This window comes from Bicyclus anynana, chromosome 16 (genome assembly GCF_947172395.1).
Source record: "Bicyclus anynana chromosome 16, ilBicAnyn1.1, whole genome shotgun sequence".
NCBI lineage: Eukaryota > Metazoa > Arthropoda > Insecta > Lepidoptera > Nymphalidae > Bicyclus > Bicyclus anynana.
In genome coordinates, this window is record NC_069098.1 from 3266599 (window position 1) to 3289570 (window position 22972).

The 22972-nt window shown below is 36.8% G+C and overlaps 1 protein-coding gene and 1 long non-coding RNA gene across 2 annotated transcripts; one reads left to right on the plus strand and one right to left on the minus strand.

Moving 5' to 3' along the window:
* Positions 1–207: 207 nt before the first annotated feature.
* On the plus strand, positions 208–1750 carry LOC128198860 (uncharacterized). Its single transcript, XR_008251578.1, has 3 exons — positions 208–294; positions 587–742; positions 1616–1750. It is a non-coding gene; the product is annotated as an uncharacterized LOC128198860 (long non-coding RNA).
* Positions 1751–11457: 9707 nt separating this feature from the next.
* On the minus strand, positions 11458–12879 carry LOC128198847 (uncharacterized). Its single transcript, XM_052886175.1, has one exon. It carries the CDS (start codon positions 12862–12864, stop codon positions 12160–12162), a length of 705 nt encoding a protein of 234 aa, XP_052742135.1. The 5' UTR covers positions 12865–12879; the 3' UTR covers positions 11458–12159.
* Positions 12880–22972: the final 10093 nt, after the last annotated feature.

Below are 22972 nucleotides of genomic sequence, written 5' to 3' on the forward strand. Positions count from 1 at the left end.
ATTTTATACCTGTATTCCCACGGAAACGGGAACTACGCGAGTATCTAAAAACTTTCACACATTATTTCTGTGTGTGTTCAATTATCTCGTTGGTTAGCCCATAAGGCTTTAAATGTGTCATGTGTCTTCTTTCTTTTTTAAAAGGTTCAAGGTATTTCTTTCTTCTTAAAAAAAATCGATTTGAAGGTTGTTCGTTTTTTTTTAATTTTTACTTAAATTTGGTTTATGTTGCAGTCTCAGGTGTATGCTGAACCTTAAGCTGCTTCTCAAGTATTCTGGAGAATCTTTTTTACGGTGATTATTATTTTAAAGTAGTCGGTATTTAAAGTTTTAAGCCCAAAAAAAAACATGGGTTCCATCCTCGTCGTATCCGTTTTTTCATCATTGTTATATATAATTATTTATTTAACTAGAAATAAAGCCATTTTTTTAAAAGAATAACGAACAATCTTCAAGTTGAATTAAATTATTTTTTAAATATGATTTTTTTTTCAAGAAGTACATAATTTAGTAGTGCAAATTTTTGATTGAACGAAACGATGGGAAAATCTCCATTTTAATTATAATACCGTTTTTATATTTCCAGGGTCCATACACCGTGACATGGGATAATTGCGATCCATGTCGGGGCCCTAAGTCTTTGAACGCGACGTATTACACTACAGAACTTGTGAAAGAACCCAACGGCTCTTTCAGATACATTATCAACATAACATACATAGACAATGTGTATGTTGATGAAGTAAGTCTTTAATATATCAGAAAGCTGTATTTGTTGTTATTTAATAGTTTCATTTGAATAAAAACGAGCTATGCTCGGAGTCCCTGCATGATCGAATCAGAAACGAGGAGGTCCGTAGAAGAATTAAAGTCAGCGACATATCTCAACCAGTCGCGAAACTGAAGTGGCAACGAGCAGGGCACATAATAGAGATGATGACAGTTTTTTAATCTTATATAATAATTTAAATCTTATATAAATTAATAGTATGCTAATAGTAAAGAAATTTTGTGAAGGAGAACAGGGTTGTTTTTTTTTCTTTACATGTTAGTTTGTTTGAGCAGTGATAGCCCGGTGGATATGACCTCTGCCTCCGATTCTGGAGGGTGTGGGTTCGAATCCGGTCAGGGGCATGCACCTCCAACTTTTCAGTTCTGTGCATTTTAAGAAATTAAATATCTCAATCGGTGAAGGAAAACATCGTGAGGAAACCTGCATACCAGAGAATTATCTTCATTCTCTGCGTATGTGAAGTCTGCCAATCCGCATTGGGCCAGCGAGGTGGACTATTGGCCTAACCCCTCTCATTCTGAGAAGAGACTCGAGCTCAGCAGTGAGCCGAATATGGGTTGATGACTCTATGTTAGCCCTTGACTACAATTTCACCTGATGGTAAGTGATGATGCAATCTAAGATTGAAGCGGGCTTACTTGTTAAGAAGAGGATGAAAATCCACACCATTTGCGGCTTCTACACTTATCGTACCGGTACGCTAAATCACTTGGCGGTACGTCTTTGCCGGTAGCCACTGTCAAAGCCTCCTATCAGCCACACCTGCACCAATTAGGACAACCTCAATCGGCCATAATTGGAACGTTATTGTATCTATTGCAGATAAAAATCCGAGTGTACACAGTGAAGGATGGCAAAAAGAACATACTGTGGAACGTGAACATCAATAAGCCATGTTCACACTACATGATGGCCGCTATGCTAGAGACATACTTTGGCTCAAAAAACTGCTTGATAAAAAAGGCAAGAACATTTTATCTTTAACCCCCACGCAAAAAGAGTAGTGAATAAGTTTGACTGCTATTTTTATTTTTTATTGCACATATATATAAATGCAAAAGTAAAAGGTGCTGGAATGTGTGTCTGTCTATAATAGCATCGTGTTGTTGTATTCAACAGAGGTCCCGGGTTCCCCGCTCGGGTCAATTTAGGATTTTGTAAATCGACTTTTGACGGCCTCCGCGTGGCTGTTTTATACGCGGTGTATTTACAACCTTTTAGGCTTTAGTTAATGCATCACTGTGTTGGCACCGCCTTCAAAGTGATCACAAAGTAGCGCTTACGATGTTATTTTTCGCTTTTTAGTTTATTTTTGTGATTTTGAAGTCGGTTGAATTTTTTTGTTAAAAAGATTTTATTTTTGTGTTATTAGTGTGTCACCAGGGTACGGCCGATTTCGTTATTTTCATATTAACACAAAATTACTTTACCGATTTTCATGAAAATTAAATGGGACCAATTTGGAAGTATAACTCTTTCGAACAAAAAAAAATTTTCAAAATTGGTTAAGAAATGATTAAGTTATGAGGTGACAAACATAAAAAAACATACCTAGAACCTCCTCCTTTTTTTGAAGTCGGTTACAAAAGGTACGAACGACAAAATATAGCCCAACGAGTGGAAAACAAACTCAAGTTCTTGCTATTGTGGCTTTATTTATCTGTTAGGTATGTTTGTATACATCTTTCTCAAAAATTAATTTTTGATATATCTGGTTTATGTTGCAGTCCAAGGTATATGCCGATCTTCCGATGTCAGACCTGGTTATTAAGTATACTGGAGAAGCGTTCTTCTACGGTGATTATTATTTTAAGGTTGTCGTTGCTTCCAAGAAGGCTAATATTGCCTGTCTTGTGTTTGATCCGAGGTTTAGAAAGAAAGTTACACATAATAATAAAACTTAAATAAAGTACAATACTAATTTATTTATTGAATTTTATGGATTCCTTTTCCCTTGGAAAAACGCAAAGTAAAACTATACTACAGATTTTCTTGATAAGTACTGTTTACGAACAAAGAAATTAGAAATGAAGGTAGAAAACGCATATCATTTCATAACTTATTAGCTGACGCCGCGCGGTTTCATCCGCGTGGTTCCCGTTCCCGTAAGTATACGGGTCTAAAATAGCCTATAGCCTTCCTCGATAAATGGGCTATCTAACACTGAAAGAATTTTTCAAATCGGACCAGTAGTTCCTGAGATTATCGCGTTCAATCAAACAAACAAACAAACATACTCTTCAGCTTTATAATATTAGTATAGAATGATGTATGGCTTGTTTATAAAATATATTGATCTAATTATTTTACGAACAGTGCGTGTTGCCAGTGATGACCTATGGTTCCGAGACTTGGTCGTTAACTATGGGCCTCATAAGAAGGCTCAGAGTCACACAGCGGGCGATGGAACGAGCTATGTTAGGAGTATCTCTGCGTGATCGAATCAGAAATGAGGAGATCCGCAGAAGAACCAAAGTCACCGACATAGCTCAACGAGTTGCGAAGCTGAAGTGGCAATGGGCGGGGCACATAGTTCGAAGAGCCGATGGACGTTGGGGTCCCAAAGTGCTGGAATGGCGACCCCGCACTAGTAAGCGCAGTGTTGGCCGACCCCCCACCAGGTGGACTGACGACATCAAGCGAGTCGCAGGGATTCGCTGGATGCAGGCGGCTCAGTATCGTGATGTTATCCCTACAAAAGGCCTATGTCCTGCAGTGGACGTCCATCGGCTGATATGATGATGATGATGAATTATTTTAAGCTTATTAATCAAATTTATTTACATTAATTTATGCACAAGTTAATTATAATTATTATTAGGTGTGAAATGACTAGTAATTTATACCCTCATTTTTAATTTGTTTGTTGGTAAACAGTACTTATCAAGAAAGGCTGTATAATTATAATTACCTATTACCATCATCTTTAGACAATTTTAAGCCCACTACAGGATCTGGCCTCCTTACTTTAAGAGAAGGGATATGGAAGAAACCACTCTACTCAAAAGTCGATTGGCGGGCTTTAGAATAATGGTGATTTTTTAACGATTAACATCACAAGTATAAGATGAAACCAACAGCTTAATTTTTTCTGAGGCACGGTGTAACCCCACGAACCTCCAAATACCGGCTTTATAATTTTACTGAAGGTTTTTAAGAGAATAAAAGCTCAGTATTACACAGCCATACCCAGGAGTCAAACCCAGGCGTTCGTGATCCGAAGCCACTTAGATTATAACCACTGAGCCAACGAGGCGCTTAGTTTCACTTTACAGTTTAATTTTAACTAAACGTTTGAATAATTTTAACTTAGCTCGGAATAATAACAGTATTATGATTCGAGTTTGATCAAGTTGAAGTAGCGGCCAAAATTTAGTTAATTTTATAACCACATACTCCATCAACTATTCCTTGCCAGTATCAAAATCTAAACGCCAATATGGACTGTGCAATTTCAAAATTGTTAAAACACTTTATAGCTGCCACAAAATCTATTAATTCTCACACTAACGCCCGATAAATTAGATTTAACACTCCTAACGTCCAATCGCGGTCCTATCGACCGCCGCCGTATAGTTCTCGCTCCACATTGAAATCTAAACCGAATAGAGAAATTCGCCACTTCTATAATCGTTCACTCGTACAAAAGCCTCATTGGGTGTTGGATTAAGGCCCATGTACTTTGCTCTGTAGTACGAAACTTAACGCCAAAGTTGCTGGGTGTTGTGAAATTTAAAATAGCATTAAGTATTAAACTGCAATATCAGGAATAACATTGAAAGTACTGTTTTTGTCAATTCCCAAATCTGGAAAAAGTCATTAAAAATTATCCTTGAAAAAGTAAAGACACAATTCAATTCACTTCTAAATTCCTGCTAATTTTTATTTTTACTAGCTGAAAGAAATATTTTTTATAAAACCGAAAATGACAAATTTATTGTTTAATTTTCAACGTGGGATCACCTTTATGCTTTTGTCTTCAATGACTTAGTAATTTAAACAAAGAGAGACAAAATTAAGAGTGAAACCAAACAATAATACAGTAGTAGAAAAGATTGAGTAGAAATAATAAAGATTTAGATTGTAGTATAAAAGAGAGAGTGTAAAAACATAAGACAATCGAAAATTTCAAGAATTGCATATTATATTATTGGATATTATAATCTGTATATATCTGTAAATATTATTGGAGATTACCTTTACTTACTTGTAAAAACCACATGAAAATTGTTCAGTGCATTCAGACATTAGGATACTAAGACAAAAATTGAAAAAAAAAGTTTTTTTACGTTCCTTCTCAATTTCCTATTTTTTTACTCTTTATTATACGTGCAGAGTAGAAAAGATAGCCTAATAGATCGTTATCACCTTAATCCATTATTTTTTTTAAATATATCTAACAACGCAATCAATAACCCTTTCCGAGTCAGGCTGGAATCTTTGTCCAAGGTCAATATGCAAGGTTCGTTAGGACCAGGTAGTACAGCGAATTAATCTGAAACGTACCGATGATTTACAGCCTCCAGTTTGGGGTAATTTGGTTGTGGATGGCGTGGCTCGCTAGTTTACTGTGCAATTAGCATTTATAGGGTTACATTACTTATGCCTAATGTGATTCATATCGGACGTGCGCTACGTACGAATGTAGTGAAATATTGGCGAAACTCTCGTCAATGAAATGTTAATAATTAACCTCGAAAATTTACTGTACTGCGGATTTGGTTGCTGAGGTCATTACAATTGTAATGATCGATACAAAAATTATTATAAATGCAAATATAAATTATATGTTAAAAATCGTTTGTCTTAATCTATATAAAAAAGGCCTCACAGGAGCATTAAAAAAAACGATAAGTTAAAACTCAACGTTGGCCGGCGTAGCGTATAGTATGAAATTTAATGAAGGTCTATTTGCAACAACCAAAATTGAAAACTGCTCGATAAAAAAACGTCGAGTTTTAAAAATGCTATCGTGTGAACATTTGTTGTATTTGAATGCTTTTTAACGTCCGTTGAAAAAAACTTTCGTGCGAATGAGTACTTACGCTTTGACACCTAAACCACCCATTTTAAAAACTATTTCACCAATGACAAGTTACATAGAACATAGGTTGATATCTAGTAACGAGGCTATATTTCTCTCAGTATTTCCACGAGAACAGAAACGGTGAAACCATGGATCTTCCGCTGGTAAATCATAAATGACAAGCTGTTAGTAGTCATATTGTAGATAATTTTATATTAATTAGATTATCATTATCATCACCATCCAGCGAATCCCAGCAACTCGCTTGACGTCGTCAGTCCACCTTGGTGGTCGACCAACATTGCTTTTTCTAATGCGAGGTCGCCATTCTAGCTCTTTTGGATTAATAGGACATATTAGATAAAATGTAGATATGCTTATAGTCTATCGTTTTAACGAATTCCCCTTATTAACCATTACTCCTTTCTTATTCGATTTGAACACAAAGTAGAGAGGAGAGCATCTGCTGGCAATCTCCTAACACTCGATTCCCATTTGTCGAGTAATATAAAATTATCCTTAAACTTGAGGAAACAAATTCATAAGGCCAGCTGGCGCGAGTGATAATGTTAACGGTGTTATTCTATAAGACGAAAATACTGAGTTCTTCGCCGAATTCACCGTCGAATCTATATTATACTCGTATATCTGTACTTATACCTATAATAATAAAGCGAAAGAGAGAATATTTTGTTAGATACTATTGGATAGTGATGAGGTGTGACATGGAATATCTAGCATTAACTTTTATGATAAAATCAGTATTATTTTATTCTTCGAACTTATAACATTTTAAAATTGTTAGCTTCTTTCTAATATAAATTTTTGACCATTAGAAGAAAATACACTAAAGAGTTTCTCCGAATTATATCACCGTGGTTAGTTCCCTCGACTAGTGACAGTAGGGCTGGCTTTATTGCGTAAAGGATCAGCCACGTATTACGAATGATAATAATCGCTTATAAATCTCAATCACCGGCAACCGTCATCGGTCCTTCGGACCAAAACACAGCAATAGGCACTGCAAAGAGGGAGAAATAAACATGGCAGTAGCATATTACAAAAAGCTCTTCCAATACTAAGCTGTTTTTAACGCTGTAACAACGATGCGACCTACGAGCGAGGCTGTGTTTACAGAATACAACTAACGAAGGAGCGATATTTGTGGTAATTAGGTAAAAGTTGCGTAAGTGTCACAAGACAAGCGGAGTTGTGTCGCGACACAAGCCACATGCTGCGAGGGTCGCCAGCGACACGCTTGCGAAGATGTAGAGAGTATCTATGGATACTAAGGTAATTTATATGTTTTTAAACGTTTATTAAGGGAAATATATTCTCGAAGAGAAAGCTATCGTGAGGCTGTAGCCATGTGGCAAGTCTATTCTATAAACGCTAACGCATCGAAAACTAAAAATATATGGAAATTACAGACCCGACCATTATCTTGATCAAGTGACCTGTCGATAACAAATGTCATTTCCATACATTTTTTTTAAATTTCTATAGCGATTGCGATTGTAGAAAGAGCCATATGGCTACAGGCCCAGGATTCTTTTTCAGTGTACCTACTATTAATAGTATAAACAACATTTCAAATACGTAACCACCCCAAAGCTAGATTCTGAATAGAGTCTTTGTGTAATTACTTCCAGTAGGGAATGTTCTGACTACAATATAAGGAGATTAAATCATACCAACACGAACTGTTACACAGGCTTTAGTATGATTAAAACTTGGAGCTTTTGATGTTAATATGTCTTTAATTAAGATACTCAAATATTAATTTATACCTACACGACAATGGTATTACCACTTTATGTCATAATTATTTTTACACAATTATTTCGCTTCATCACTAATGGTTCCATGGTAAAATGATTCGAAATCGTGCATAAGTTTACCAGCTATTATTAACTAATTTGGTCTTTATTAATTTAATAAAATAAACATAAAATTAACTGAGAAATGTCATCTACCAACTGTATAATATCCACGCAGGGTAGTCAGTAGTCACCAGATGAAAATTGTTACATAGAATATCAATTTCATGTGTGTCAACTAACATAAGTCAAAGTTAGTGAATTAGTCATAATTATTACTGTCATAATTATTTTTACACAATTATCTCGCTTCATCACTAATGGTTCCATGGTAAAATGATTCGAAATCGTGCATAAGTTTACCAGCTATTATTAACTAATTTGGTCTTTATTAATTTAATAAAATAAACATTAAATTAACTGAGAAATGTCATCTACCAACTGTATGATATCCACGCAGGGTAGTCAGTAGGCACCAGATGAAAATTGTTACATAGAATATCAATTTCATGTGTGTCTAACATAAGTAACTAACTTAACTAACTAACATAAGTCAAAGTTAGTGAGCCTGTAGGTAAGCATAAGTCAATCACTTATATCACACGCCCTTACAAAAAATAGAAATATTATTTTATGTAACAGCTTTAGGTTCGAGTTCACCAACATTCGCTTAAACATAATCAACCGTTTAAACAAGTTAAACGCTATTAAGTTCAAATTTTGGGTTCACCACAGCCCATATTCCGGTTAAGGACGTAAATCAGGCGGTTATCTTAACCGAACTTGCATACCCCGGTTATTTTTCGGTTAAGACTGAAATATATTGAGAGAGAAATAATAGTTACAACACGGTTTACCATACGCCATTTAATCACACAGAGAAAGATGACATAATTTATGTGACTACCTACAAATGTTAACCTAGCATACATTACACCTCCCTGCCAAATCTACTAAACCATTTGATTTACAAACTAAAAGAACTTATGAATTTAATGTACTATAATCCCTAATTACTTATCAACTAATCTTATTCTATTCTGAAACGTACCACTGGGTTACGCACTCTTTTGGGACGGTTCTCTACTACTGCTGTCGGTTGTGGTGACGGAAGAGCTGGAGGTGATAACTGCGTACTAGCGCTCGAAGGCAAATCCTTATGCATCTTCAACTCCTTCCCCACGACTATTTCCGATGCACCCTCTTCTGGCACCACTACCGACTCCTCGACAGCTACCTCACTCTCGGTAGAACTCAACTCCTTATCCGACATGGGACATGCGACATCGGATAACCGCGATCTGCGTCTGATCTGATCTACATGACGTTGCATCATTTTGCCATCCCCGTTGTCTACAACATACCTACGAGTTCCCTCTTGCCTACATATTTTACCCTTGACCCATTTTTCATTTCCTCCATACTCCCGAGTCCAAACCGCTTCCCCCTCGGCGAGCTGTCTCGTTACACCGCCAGCATATTCTACCTGCTTACGCTGAGCCTCTAGTACCCTAGTTTCCCGCCCTCTATTTGGTCTTAACAAATCTAACCTAGATCTTAAGGGGCGCTTCTGCAGTAACATAGCGGGCGTGTCACCTGTACTACTGTGCACGCTGTTTCTGTAGGCTAAAAGGAAGGTTTGTAAGGCAGCGTCTACATCGAGGCCATCTCTGTAAGCTTTCTTAATAGCCCATTTACATAGTTTCACAGCGTTTTCTGCAGCGCCATTTGATGACGGATGATAAGCAGGTGAATATGACTGATTAATGCCATTATCTTTCAGAAATTTCATGAATTCATTACTTGTGAAGGGCGGTCCACGGTCAGAGGTCACCTGGGTCGGTAAACCATATCTTGCGAAGGTCTCTCTAAGGATTTTTATAACTGCATGAGCGGTCGTTCGACTCATCTAAAAAATCTCTAACCATTTAGTACTGGCATCGATTACAACAAAGAAGGTCTTCCCTTTAAAAGGTCCGAGGAAGTCGACGTGAATCCTGCTCCAGGGTTCTAGAGAGGATGGCCAGGGGCTGGGTGAAGCTCGCGGCGGCGCCGGCGCCACCGCTGCGCACGTTTCACATTTCTGACATACAACTTCAATATCATTATCTATACGTGGCCACCAGACATAACTACGCGCTAACGACTTTGTTTTAACAATACCCATATGACTGATGTGCAACTGTTTTAAAATTTCAGATCGGAGGGACTGCGGAATGACTACTATGTAACCCCACATTATGCAACCGCGGTCAATGTATAGTTCATGGCGCCGGACGTAATACGGTCTTACTTCGTCATCTGGGCATTTCGTAGGCCAACCCGATTGCATATACAAAAATACCCTACTTAGAAGTTTATCTCGACTAGTGTTAATTCTTATATTGTCATTTGTCACAGGTAAGAAATTTTCAACAAAGTTCAAATAGGTCAACCCTTCTGTCCTACGGCATTCTTTTTTAATAAGAGGTAAGCGCGATAATCCATCGGCACAGTTTTCAGCCGATGTAACAAATTCAATTTTATAATTATACCCTGCTAACAGGATTGCCCATCTTTGTATACGTGACGCTGCCATCACCGGTATACCTGTTTTATGGCCAAATATAAAAGTAAGTGCTTTATGGTCTGTTCTCAAAATAAGCTCCCGGCCGTACAAAAATTGATGAAATTTTTTTACACCATATATAATAGCTAATGCTTCCCTATCGATTTGTGCATATGCACGTTCAGCCGAGGTTAAAGTTCTTGATGCAAAAGCTATGGGCCGTTCTCCTTCCGGTGTGAGATGCGATATTACCGCCCCTAGCCCAGTGGAGCTGGCGTCAGCGGTGAGCACAAGAGGCAGATCCGGCGAGTAGTGCACCAACACCTCGCTTGAAACTAACAATCGCTTAATTTCTCTAAAAGCAGCCTCGCATCGTTCACACCAAACAAATTTATTTTTGGCGCGCAACAAATTGTATAAAGGTGCTAGAATAGTACTAACATTTTTAATGAATTTTGCGTATTACATCACCATACCGATAAAAGCTCTCAACTGTGATACGTCGCTAGGTGCTGGTGTATCAACAATTGCTTTTACCTTATCCGGACAGGTATGAACCCCGTTCTTACTAATACAGTACCCTAAATAATTAATAGATTCGGCAAAGAAAACACATTTTTCTTTTTTTACACGTAAGCCGTACTCCTGTAATCTATCGAAAACTTTATGCAGGTTCGACGTATGTTCCTTGTCGTTTCTTCCCGTAATAATAATATCGTCAAGAAAAACACCTACCTGAGGCAAATCTGCAAATAATGCTTCCAATTTCTTTTGAAAAATGCCTGGACTCGAAGCAAGACCGTATATAAGTCTGTTATACATATATAAACCTTTGTGCGTCGCTATCACGCTATACTGCTTTGACTCATCTAGTTCAAATTGTGCATATGCTTGCGATAAGTCAATCTTACTAAATCGTTGCCCCCCATTTACACGCGTTAATAAATCGTCGACTTTCGGCAATGGGTATCGATCGACTTCAATTAGTTTATTTAACGTGAGTTTATAATCAGCGCAAATCCGGATAGTTCCGTCTTTCTTAATTACCGGTACGATTGGAGTCGCCCAGTCGGAGCGGTCGACCGGAGTGAGGATGCCGTCCCTTACCAGCTGTTCTAACGCACGCTCCACTGGCTCACGCAGCGCATAAGCGAGTGGGCGCGCGCGCATGAACACGGCCTTCGCGTCCGCTCGCAGGCGGATGCTCACCCGGCCGCCGGTGAACCGTCCCAGGCCGTCCGCGAACACATTACAGTATCTGGAACTGAATTTTTCCATGTTAAAAACTTCCTCTACGATGCTATTAACAGAGCTCACGAAACTGGGTATTCTTACATTTAATTCAATTAGCCACTGTCTACCTAATAGACTAGTTTTGCCATTATTTATTACATACAAATCTAAATATTTTTTAGTCTGTCCATATCTTACTAGTGGTTTCAAAAGGCCCACGGGCGATATACACTCTCCAGTGTAATATCTCAATTGCAACTTACTATTAAATAGCTTTAAATCACTAAATTTTCTTTTATACAAATTATAACTGATACATGACACGGCACTGCCTGTATCACACTCCATCGTCAAATCCTGACCCTGAATATTTAACGTCACTTCTATAGGCTTACACTGCTGGATTGACAGATTATTTATGCAAGTACTAATTACCTCGTCACTATCCTCACTGTTATCACTGCCTGCAGTGGTAGAAGGGCCTTCTGTTACTTCTACCCGGTGCTGGTTTGCCAGATAAGGACAGACACGACGAAGATGACCTTGGGAGCCACAAATTCGGCAGAAGTATTGACGATATTTACAGGTGTCCCGGCCGCCGCCTTTATGGAATAGCCCACACACACTACAGCGATTGCCTTGCGCTGACACTGAACCTGTCAATGGGTTAACTGCCGAGCGGACGTCCGCGCGCACCCCCTGAGGGAATCCCGACTGACGCCGCCTGCCGCAACCGTCATCATCTACGCGCCGTGCCTCCGCCCCGCCACCCGGGGCCCGTCGACGTCCTGCGCCCGCGATGGCCTGACATTCTGCAAACTTGCTCGCGCCGCTTGATACTTGAACTTGAACTCGGAGGCGCCTCCACGATAGCCGCGTTCTTCTCTGCCGCTTCTAAGCTCATAGCTAAACCGTACGCCTTCCCAAAATCCAACTTCTCTTCTGCGAACAACCGTTGACGTATCGTTTCGCTCGTGATGCCACACACAAACTGATCCCGCAAACTCTCTTCTAACCAATTGCCAAATTCGCAAGTCTTGGACAAACATTTCAATATAGCAACATATTCTGCTATACTTTCACCTTCCGTTTGCTTGCGATGTCGAAATTTAAACCTTTCCGCCAGTATACTTGGTTTCGGTTGTAAATGTTTTTCCAATATAACCGTTAGTTCACTGAAAGTTTTTGACGTGGGTTTCGCAGGTGTACACAAATTCACCAACAGTTCATAGCACTCGGCACCCATGACCGTTATTAATGTCGGAACATACAAGTCACTATCAATTTTGTTCACTTTAAAGTACTGTTCCAACCTTTCTACGTACAATTTCCAATTGTCCGAATGCATATTAAACTCGGAAATTTTACCGATCGACATTTTAACCACTTCGTCGCCACTGAAATATCTTGAGAGAGAAATAATAGTTACAACACGGTTTACCATACGCCATTTAATCACACAGAGAAAGATGACATAATTTATGTGACTACCTACAAATGTTAACCTAGCATACATTACAAAGACCTCTTTGACAGATAGGTATATTTGCGAGCTTTGATTTTGTAACGCTAGCAAGTTTCGTGAAATTTAATCTCTCAACGACCAAAATGCAAAGTACAATTATTATAAAAGAGTATTTGAGGTTTTATGGCACCGCCAGTTTCGATTTTAAATAAAAAAAAATAACAAAATGACAAACTATTGTCAATTTGACATAGTAAATAATAAATCTGTGTTGCCAATACGTATTTTTCTAAATCCCTACAAATCGAAGCGAAAACTCCCTAAATTGAAGAATGAACATATTATCTCAATTCCCCAAAAAGTCCCCGGAATTTGGGGAATTCGTCGGAAGTAATAGATAAAAAATAAATTGTTCATAGATCGTTCATTCGCTGTTCTCAATCGCTCGATCTAAAAACCAGAGTAAAAAGCATCTGGTAAATAGGAAAAAAACGCTCCTTCTTCAAACTACGTTTAATATTTGACGGGCCGTTTCTTTAAATGACGTTTAAGTGAAAATCGGTGAACTCGGGTCTTAGTATCAAGCAAGCAAGCAAGAATTTCTTTTTATTAATAAACATAATATTTTGTCAATCCATAGTTTAATTTAAAGTTAGGAAAGTAAATACCCACCTTTTGTTAAAATATCTACCTTTTCTTGAATTTGACCAGAACTGACAAATCGATCTCACGACTTCTAATTTCTTAGTAGGCTTACTAAACTATTTGTCAGACCATAAAAGCTTCATCACAGCTCGTTACCCGCCTAAGTAAATCGCTTTGCATTTGAGGAAACAAACACAATTTAGTTACTTACCTTAGGTCTAACTCCACTCGCCGATAACTTAGCAACTTAGCTTATACGTCATCAACCCATATTCGGCTCACTGCTGAGCTCGAGTCTCCTCTCAGAATGAGAGGGGTTAGGCCAATAGTCCACCACGCTGGCCCAATGCGGATTGGCAGACTTCACACACGCAGAGAATTGAGATAATTCTCTCGTATGCAGGTTTCCTCACGATGTTTTCCTTCACCGATTGAGACACGTGATATTTATTTTTTTTAAATGCACACAACTGAAAAGTTGGAGGTGCATGCCCCGGACCGGATTCGAACCCACACCCTCCGGAATCGGAAGCAGAGGTCATATCCACTGGGCTATCACAGCTCACTTAGCTTATATAGCAGCACAACTTTGGCGCAAAGTCACCTTTATCTTAATATAATTAAAGCTAGATTATTGATTACAAAATTAACACCAAACTCAAAGGGTATAATTTGGCATAGAGTATATATAATTATATATAATTTGGTATAGTATAAACTGGCGTTTAACGTTTGATTCTAATTTAATAATTAAACTGATCATTATTGAGATTCAATTTACAATTGATTGGCTAATTTGATAGATCAATCAGCAAACAAACGTCCTAATAATTACGAAATTACTATATATGAATATCGATTATAATATCTCCTTAATTAAATTGATTGATTTAATTGATTTAGGTTTCAATAGCTCTGTGGTAAAGGGGTCGGATTCATTACCGAGAGGTGGTGGTTCGATTCCCACTCTCTGTATTACTGTCGTACCGACTCCTAACACAGTCTTATACGACTAATACTATGGGAACGGGAATATTGGTCAAATTTAAAAATATATGGCAAATATTCATTAAAATAAAATAAATAAAATAAAATAAGCCTTTATTACTGCCGGTATCAAAAAACAAATATAAAGAATAATAACAACCAAACAATAAATATTCATTAAGAAGTATCTATTACCTAATCCCTAATCTTGGTGACCAAACTATAGAAAACTTTTTTTCTAAAAAATCGTTTTTATTGAAGACGTGAAAATTGTTTACAATTTTGAAAATATAAAATCCTAATTTGACCCCAACTATCGAACCCAATACTTTAATTACAAAGCAACACTTGCTGCTTCACATAAATGATTTGTTTTACCCTTTAGCTGTTGACTATGGTCTTACAGGCCCAGTGATATCAGTCGAACATAATTTTGAACCCCTTTTCTCGAATTTACTTTGATTAAACGCCTCAGAATGTTTGACTTCATTGAGGTACACGTGCTCTGAAATAGCGTGCTAAAAACGTGCTATTAAGTATGCCCCATACGAGCATGCTTATTATCAGCTTACATTTGCTAGCAGTAAGCATGCTATTTTTAAGTATGCTCCTGAATAAACATGCTAATTTGTATCTATCGCTCTCTGTCTATAGTATCGTGTTAGACAGGGAGAGATGAAGGTGAAGAGAATACAGAATAGCAATGCTGATCGACTAGCATATTCAATAAGCAAACCTGCGCGCTAAAAGCACGCCCCCTTTCACCCGCGCAACAAATAGCATACTCATAAATCGCACGACTGTTGATTCTTGAGCAAGCTCGAAATAAGCATGCTCATTATTAGCAATGTTGCAATCTACACATGCTAATAAGTAGCAACTGCTCAATAGTAGCATGCTTTCGTGCTTGAAATGAGCATGCGTAACAGGTACCGTCCAAATCGTGGTGTACGTAAGAAAGTAAATTAGGAACTAATAAATAATTACATAACTTAAATAATAATTAGAAAATTGCCAAGTTAAAATGTCGACAATATTACAAATTTGCGCATGTTGATTGGTAAATTAAGGTTTACGAAATTGGCAAATTCCGAATCGGTAAGTGTCTCTCTAGGAAATTCCGAATCGATAAGTGTCTCTCGAACCCTTTTTTGCACTTCCCTAAGACTTCCATTTAGCGAAGTTGATGACAAAATAAAATCCGTTATTAAGAAATCGATTAATTACTCCGAAGGGTCGCTGCTCAGAGTCCCTAATTAATGTACTACTTAACAACCAATCAGGGGATTCGTCAATTCCTTGTCTTCTCCGAAGCTTTCAACGTTAAGGCCATCCATTACCCTAAGACACAAATTGAGCTCATTTTCGTAGGGGAGTTTCGTATGCTATTTTTTAGCCAAGATTTTTTTACGAAATAAAAATTATAACACTGTGAGTAGTAATACCATATTTGATCATGTATATAAAATATGAGCAAGCACATGTGAGAGATAATAATTATTGAGTAATATAATTATAATAATAACTTTTATTAGCATTATACTCGTAGCAGCTTTATTTTATGCACACAGTAAAATGCAATAATAAATTAATAATTCGTTTATATCTTTGCATATTTACTTTTAAATTTTCTTAAGAATAAAAATTAAAATAGTTTATTTTATTACATACATTAGTAACAATTAATTATTATTATTAAAGGCTGAGTCTTCTTTGAAAAGTTATAAAACTCCTGTGTCAGAAGGCTTCGCTCTTCTCTTCCATAACAAAAAGTTCAGAAAAAAAAATATAAAAATATAAAATCATATCTGTAAAAGTTCATTTTTATTTGAAAGCGTTTCATATAAATTTTGTTAAATAAATAATACCGGCCGATTAAACAAATAAAAAGATTGTTATTGTGGATTTCATCTCACACTAAGTGCGCCTGGATCCTTTTGCAATGTACATCACACGCGTAGTCCCTGCTCATGGACATATGGGTGTAAAATTTTTGTTACTCGCTAATAACGGAGCTTTTCTTTGGTGAAATAATTATTAGAATCAGTTCAGTAGTTTCGGAGTCTAGTCACATAATAAACAAAAGATCAATTAAGGTCATGTGTACTTTAAAATATAAATTTAAAAAGACTTTCCTTTTAATAATTTCGCCAAAAGTTTCAACATTCTAGAGAATTAGACAAATATTTTATACAATATAGGTTGAAAATATGGCGCGCCGACAAAATAATCCCACATCTATGGACCCAAAAAACAATAAACGTACCAACTTTAGTGGTAAACAAAGGAATTGAGGCGTGAACCCTCCTCCCCCGGGGATGCTGCGTGGAAACTCTTTGAATTTAACTTATTTGATAAGGCCCCTAGAGTGGCTGAATTTATTTTTATTATACCCAGTTTGATTTAGTTGTTTTGTTACATTTGTGTAGATACATTATTTTGTTTGCGTATTTTTTGGATTTTACAAGATTCTATTTAACTTCGCCTGTAGTATTAAATGAAAAAAAAAGTATAAAAAAGTAGTAAATGGGTCAAATATTGAAAGGTAAATTAAGACAGACGGAGAGACGTGATAGTACAGTGAATATGATCTTTGCATTCGATTCGGACGGCGTTTGAATCTGGTCCATAGCATGCACCACTTCCCTTTCAGCTATGTGCAATTATAAGAAATTGCACGTGACTCATATGGTGAAGGAAAAACGTCGTTAGGAAACTTACATACCTGACTTTTCTTAATATTATTAATTCTCTACGTGTGTGAAAATTTCATCCTATACATTTGCCTATCTGCATTGGGCTATCGTGTTTGACTAGCATAAGGCTAACAGTCAAACAGCCTCTAATTTAAAAGCCTCAATAGCTCAACGGTTCAAACTTCACCCCGTTGGCCTTTCGTACCCACTCCTAGCACAGTCTTTCCGACTAGTTGGAGGGAATTGGGAATATTGGTAATATTATAAAAGATATGGCAAATATTCTTTTTAAAGAAAAAAAATCTGATGTGAGACTTGTACTCAACAGTGAGCCGAGCGTCGTTAATTATGAAATTAGGGCAAGTTCTTGACTTGATTAAACAGTTACATTTCAGACAGTGCATTGAAATGAACCTACATTTCGGTTTAATATTAGGCCTTGCTCGACGTTTATAGTTGGTATTCTACTGGCTCAAGAACATTACTATTCCTCAACTCCAACCAATCAGAGTAAAAAGTTATTAGTGGTTTTACTTTACAATTAATGGTTATACATTCAATCATCCCCCGTTTTCCTACATTCCTGTAGATTTTAGCAACACTTAACATCAGGTGTGATTGCAGTCAAGCTTAACATATAAAAATAAATATAAGATATTTAAAATTTAAGATTTGGACCTGAATGGAAATTCCAAATACGTTTCCAAATTTTCCGTTATTCTTTCCTTCGATAAGCCACAAAAAAAGGCAGACGAATCAAGTGGAAAATTACATGATCACGGCATGATCTTTTAATATTCAGTTGAATAAGTTTAGGCCAATAAAAAGCTCTTAAAATATACTCTTAAAAATTAATTTTCGTTAAATTTCAGAAACGGCTGATCAGATTTGGGTTGATTATAATGTAAAATTAGTTAGATTTACTCGTAAGATACGAGTAGGTCTCGTTTCGTTTTTCTAAGTAGAATTGAGTAAAAAATAGAGACTAAGAAATCTTAGTTTCTTTATTATAAACGCGAAAGTTTGTATGGATGTTTGTTTGGATATATGTTTGGATATTTGTTTGGATGTTTGTTACTCTTTAACGCCGCTACTACTGAAGCGATTTGGCTGAGATTTCGAATGGACATAGATTTTACTTTCAGTTACTATAGGCTGCTTTACTCCGGAAAAATCCATGGTTACGCGGAATTTGTGACAAACTGAATTCCACGCGGACGAAGCCCGCGCTTCCGCTAGTCTAACATAAAAGAATTTTCATGAAAGAAGTCCCCCAGACGCGGCGCTAATACCTTAATGGCGCTCATTGTCATTTGGTAACGGCGGTCTTATTGTAATTTGTGTAAGGCGCTGTCAATTTTAGTTCAGGTTTTAGCCGCAGGACTTCTTTCATGAAAATAACTCTACCTACCTGTACTGAAATATTCAAAAAGATAAAAGTATAACAATTGTTACTTCCGATTAGTTAATTTAAATTGCACATCATTTTAATTTAATTAAGGATAAATTAAATTTAAATTAGCAAAAGGAGTTTCATAAAAACAGATGTTTTTATACTTATTCTACAGTGGTCGATTATTTAAGAAAGTTCCTAAAACCAGTAAAGGAACCCAACGCTTTTCTGATGATCATAATTTATTATTATTTGGTAAGAATATTTCTAAAGAAAATAATTTACGCGGCTGCCAATTCAACTGTGTGTAGCGTAATATATTTGACGTAACATGTTGAGGGGTTTTCCTTTTGTTTCATTCGCTTATTACCAACGTTTACTGATGCGCATACATTTCATCCGTGACTTGGAAACCCGCCTGAAACATTAGGGCATTGACGTGTTATGACATCTAGAGTTGAAATTATTTTAGGTACGGTTTTGTAAATTTGTAAATGATTCAGTTTAAATATCTTCATCTTGTGCACTCAACATCACTTCTATTATAGGACTCAAAAGTGATTACAAATATAAGAAAAGTAATGTCGAACAAAGGTTATGATTCACAACACTTGTCAGGATAACTTAATTAACAAATCAAACTGTAACCAATATAAGTGCCTAGAATGGCAGAGAATGACCTTGAGTGGAGTCACGTACTTGTGAACGATGTGTGTAGGGTTAAAGGATCCTTTGACTGATATCAAACACTCCCCTTTTCCACTCAAGTCACTCTCCCCGCCTATTCCAAGTAACCCATAAAGAATTACACAACAATAGATGTGGACGGTTCGAACGCCTCGAGCACACTGAAGCCAACACAAGATCGAGCGACGTCATATCCGTCACAGACTACTATTTCCAACACTAAACGGCGATAACACTTCTTTAATACGTATTACTATTGTTTATTACTTACTTTTCATCATTATCTAATTACGTCTATTCATCTAGCGCAAGGTTTCTCAAAGTGGAGTACGCGAACACCTAGGGATTCGCCATTCGACGGCAGGGGGTACGTGACTAGATTTACGTAACTGATACCAAGTCAGAATTAAGGTTAAAATTGTCCAAAATTACTCCGTAAATTGAATCCATTTGCGACAAGAAACAAGCATACCCATCACATTAATATTACAAAGACATTTCTTTTGGTACTTTATGTGCTACATTTTATTCAAATAAAAACCTTATTTTCTTCAACAGTCACATTTTTTTTTCTTTAGAGGGGGAGTCCCATAGTTCGCTGTCACTTGGAAATTTTAACAGGGGTTGGTGGAGCCGAAACTTTGACAAACCCTGAATTATAGCGGATTAGCGTGTATCTAAGTTAAGCAATTGCGCTAAAAATATTTCATAGATATTTATTTGAAAGGGGTGTCGTTTATATTCATACAATATATTATTCCATTTGTGAATTGGATAGCAATTTAAGTCTATCATATTTTTTTTTTCAGTTTAATCAGAATTTGAACAAAGCATTTATATTTACTTTAAAAAGCTATAAAAATATTAAAAATCACTGTTAGTACGTTAAAATAATTTCCTCTGATGGTAGTAACATCTCACTGTATTCAGAAATAAAATAAAGATAGATGTATACCTACTATTATTATGTAGATGCACATTCATTTGGAAAACAAATAAATTTAGATACTTTGTAACAAGCGACACATCTAAGAGAAGACTAGGAAAGTTATTATTTAAATATTTTCGAGAAGTTAATATAGACAGCCTCCGTGGCGCAGTGCTTTGCGCGGTGGATTTTCAAGACGGAGGTCCTGGGTTCCATCTCCGGCCGATTGAGATTGGCTGGTGAAAGACTTCGATAGTGGTCCGGTACGATGTCGTGTAGAAATCGAAAGGGGTGTAGATTTTCATCCTCCTAACAAGTTAGCCCGCTTCCATCTTAGATTGCATCATCACTTACCATCAGGTGAGATTATAGTCATGGGCTAAAAAAAAGGTAACGACGTAGTTTACCAAACAAGTTAAAACGATGGTTAAAATATTGTACAAAAAGAATTTCTATGTTCTTTGTTCGTATTTTCTTCGTAAAATCTTCCACATGATTTGAACTTTTTATTAGAGTTTGAACTTTTCAACAAAGTGAACCGAACTCCACAATTATTCTGATACTAGCGAACGCCCGCGACTTCATCCACGTGGAATTCAGTTTTTCACAAATCCCACGGGAACCATGGATTTATCCGGGATGAAAGTAGCCTATGTGTTAATTCAGAGTGAAATCTATTTCCATTCCAAATTTCAGCCAAATCGCTTCAGTAGCCGCAGCGTAAAGGAGGAACAAACATATAAACACACACACAAACTTTCGCCTTTATAATATTAGTGTGATGTGATTCCTTCAAAAGGGAAGTTCTGTATTTGGTATTTAATGTACTCGTATTTGTTTATATGTTTATGTTCGTATGATTCTTATTTTTCAAAACTACTGATCCGATGATAGTTTTCGTTGTTTCGTCGTCGTTATCAACCCATTTTCGGCTCACTGCTGAGCTCGAGTCTCCTCTCAGAATGAGAGGGGTTAGGACAATAGTCCTATAGGGTTAGGGTTAGACAATAGGGTTGGCCCAATGTGGATTGGCAGATTTCACACACGCAGAGAATTAAGATAATTCTCTCGTATGCAGGTTTCCTCACGATGTTTTCCTTCACCATTTGAAACACGTGATGTTTAATTTCTTAAAATGCACACATCTGAAAATTGGAGGTGCATGCCCCGGACCGTATTCGAACCCACACCCTCCGGAATCGGAGGCAGAGGTCATATCCACTGGGCTATCACGACTTCGTTGTTTATCCTACACATAATATTATGTATGTTCCAGGAAAGTATTACGATTTCAAAGCGGTCCTTATTGTCTTAAACATTTTAGGTAAGGCACCTAGGTTACAAGAACAAGTTGCGAAGAAACTTTGTATCTTTTTGTTATAAAATTTACAACTTTATATCTATTTTCATTCGGACAGAGAAGCTACCTGGCCAGAAATTCAGTTTCCAAGTACTAAGGAAGCCATTCTTCGTGTTGAAGTGAAAATTAATTCGTCCCTGTTTCTACTTTACTTTGTATACTTGGTAAAACAAGTTTTGACCTGAATACGTCTTTAAATTTGCTTTCATAGTTATCTACCTCTTTTGCCCAGTTAATGATAAGTCCACGTAATGACCCAAAGCCTCCTAAGACATGAGAACTGAGTTAAGAGACGGTTGTATTGTAGAGTACCTAATGCTTTTGAGACAGTCTGAGTAGCAGGCGTTTTAACATACGGCCTTCATCTTACTAATATTAGAAACGCGAAAGTTTGTATCGATGTTTGTTTAGATTAAAATTAAAATTTATGTATTAAACACACAGTTACAAATCTCTAATACAATAATAGAGTAAATCCCTGGCTCCCAAAGTAGCTGTGACTGTATCTTGGAAGCCAGTGGATGCCCATTAGTGTTACATATTAAAATTAAAATAAAGTGTAGTAGGCAAAAAAGAAGAAAGGTGAATTTGTAAAACAAGATCAAACACAAATAAATATATTTTTCTGTGGTCGTGTGTGTGTATATGAAATGAAATGATTTTTTTTTCTCCACATTATGTGATGTACAACAATATACGTAACTGTGTTAGGTTATAATTTGAATGTGTGATAATGTGGGGACTGGTGCTCGCACTGGGTACAAAACCTGTGTTGCAAGACACCAGGCCCTATCCCCGCACCTAAATCTTAATAAACAATATTAACAATAATTGTGACGTAATTAAACAATTTCGTAATATGTGTGTGTTTAAGTAAGTATGAGCGCGCTTGCGTGAGTATGGGTGGTGTATTAAATAAATGCCCAAGAGGGTACCCTCATAGGTTCGAGTTCGAGTTTTTAGAATGTGTTGAACGATTAGTTTTTCCACGTAGTTGTAATTGCTATCAATTATCCAGTTAAATATGATTTCTTAATTTTCTGATGCTGAGTTTATGTATGTATGTTGTTTATTACTCTTTAGAGCCGCTACTACTGAAGCGATTTGGCAGAAATTTGGAATGGAAATAGATTTTACTCTGGATTAATACATAGGCTACTTTTTATCTCGGAAAAATTCATGATTCCCGCGGGATTTGTGAAAACCAAGCGGACGAAATCGCGGGCGTCCGATGGTGAGATAATAATTCCATTAATGTAAAAACTGACGTTTTCAGTCAAACAACAAAGAAATCTATAAAAAATTAAGCAGTCCGTTCCATGAGCGATTTTTAATACAAAAAAAAAATACAAATTGTACCTGTAAAAGTTCAATGCAGTTAATTGGTTGTG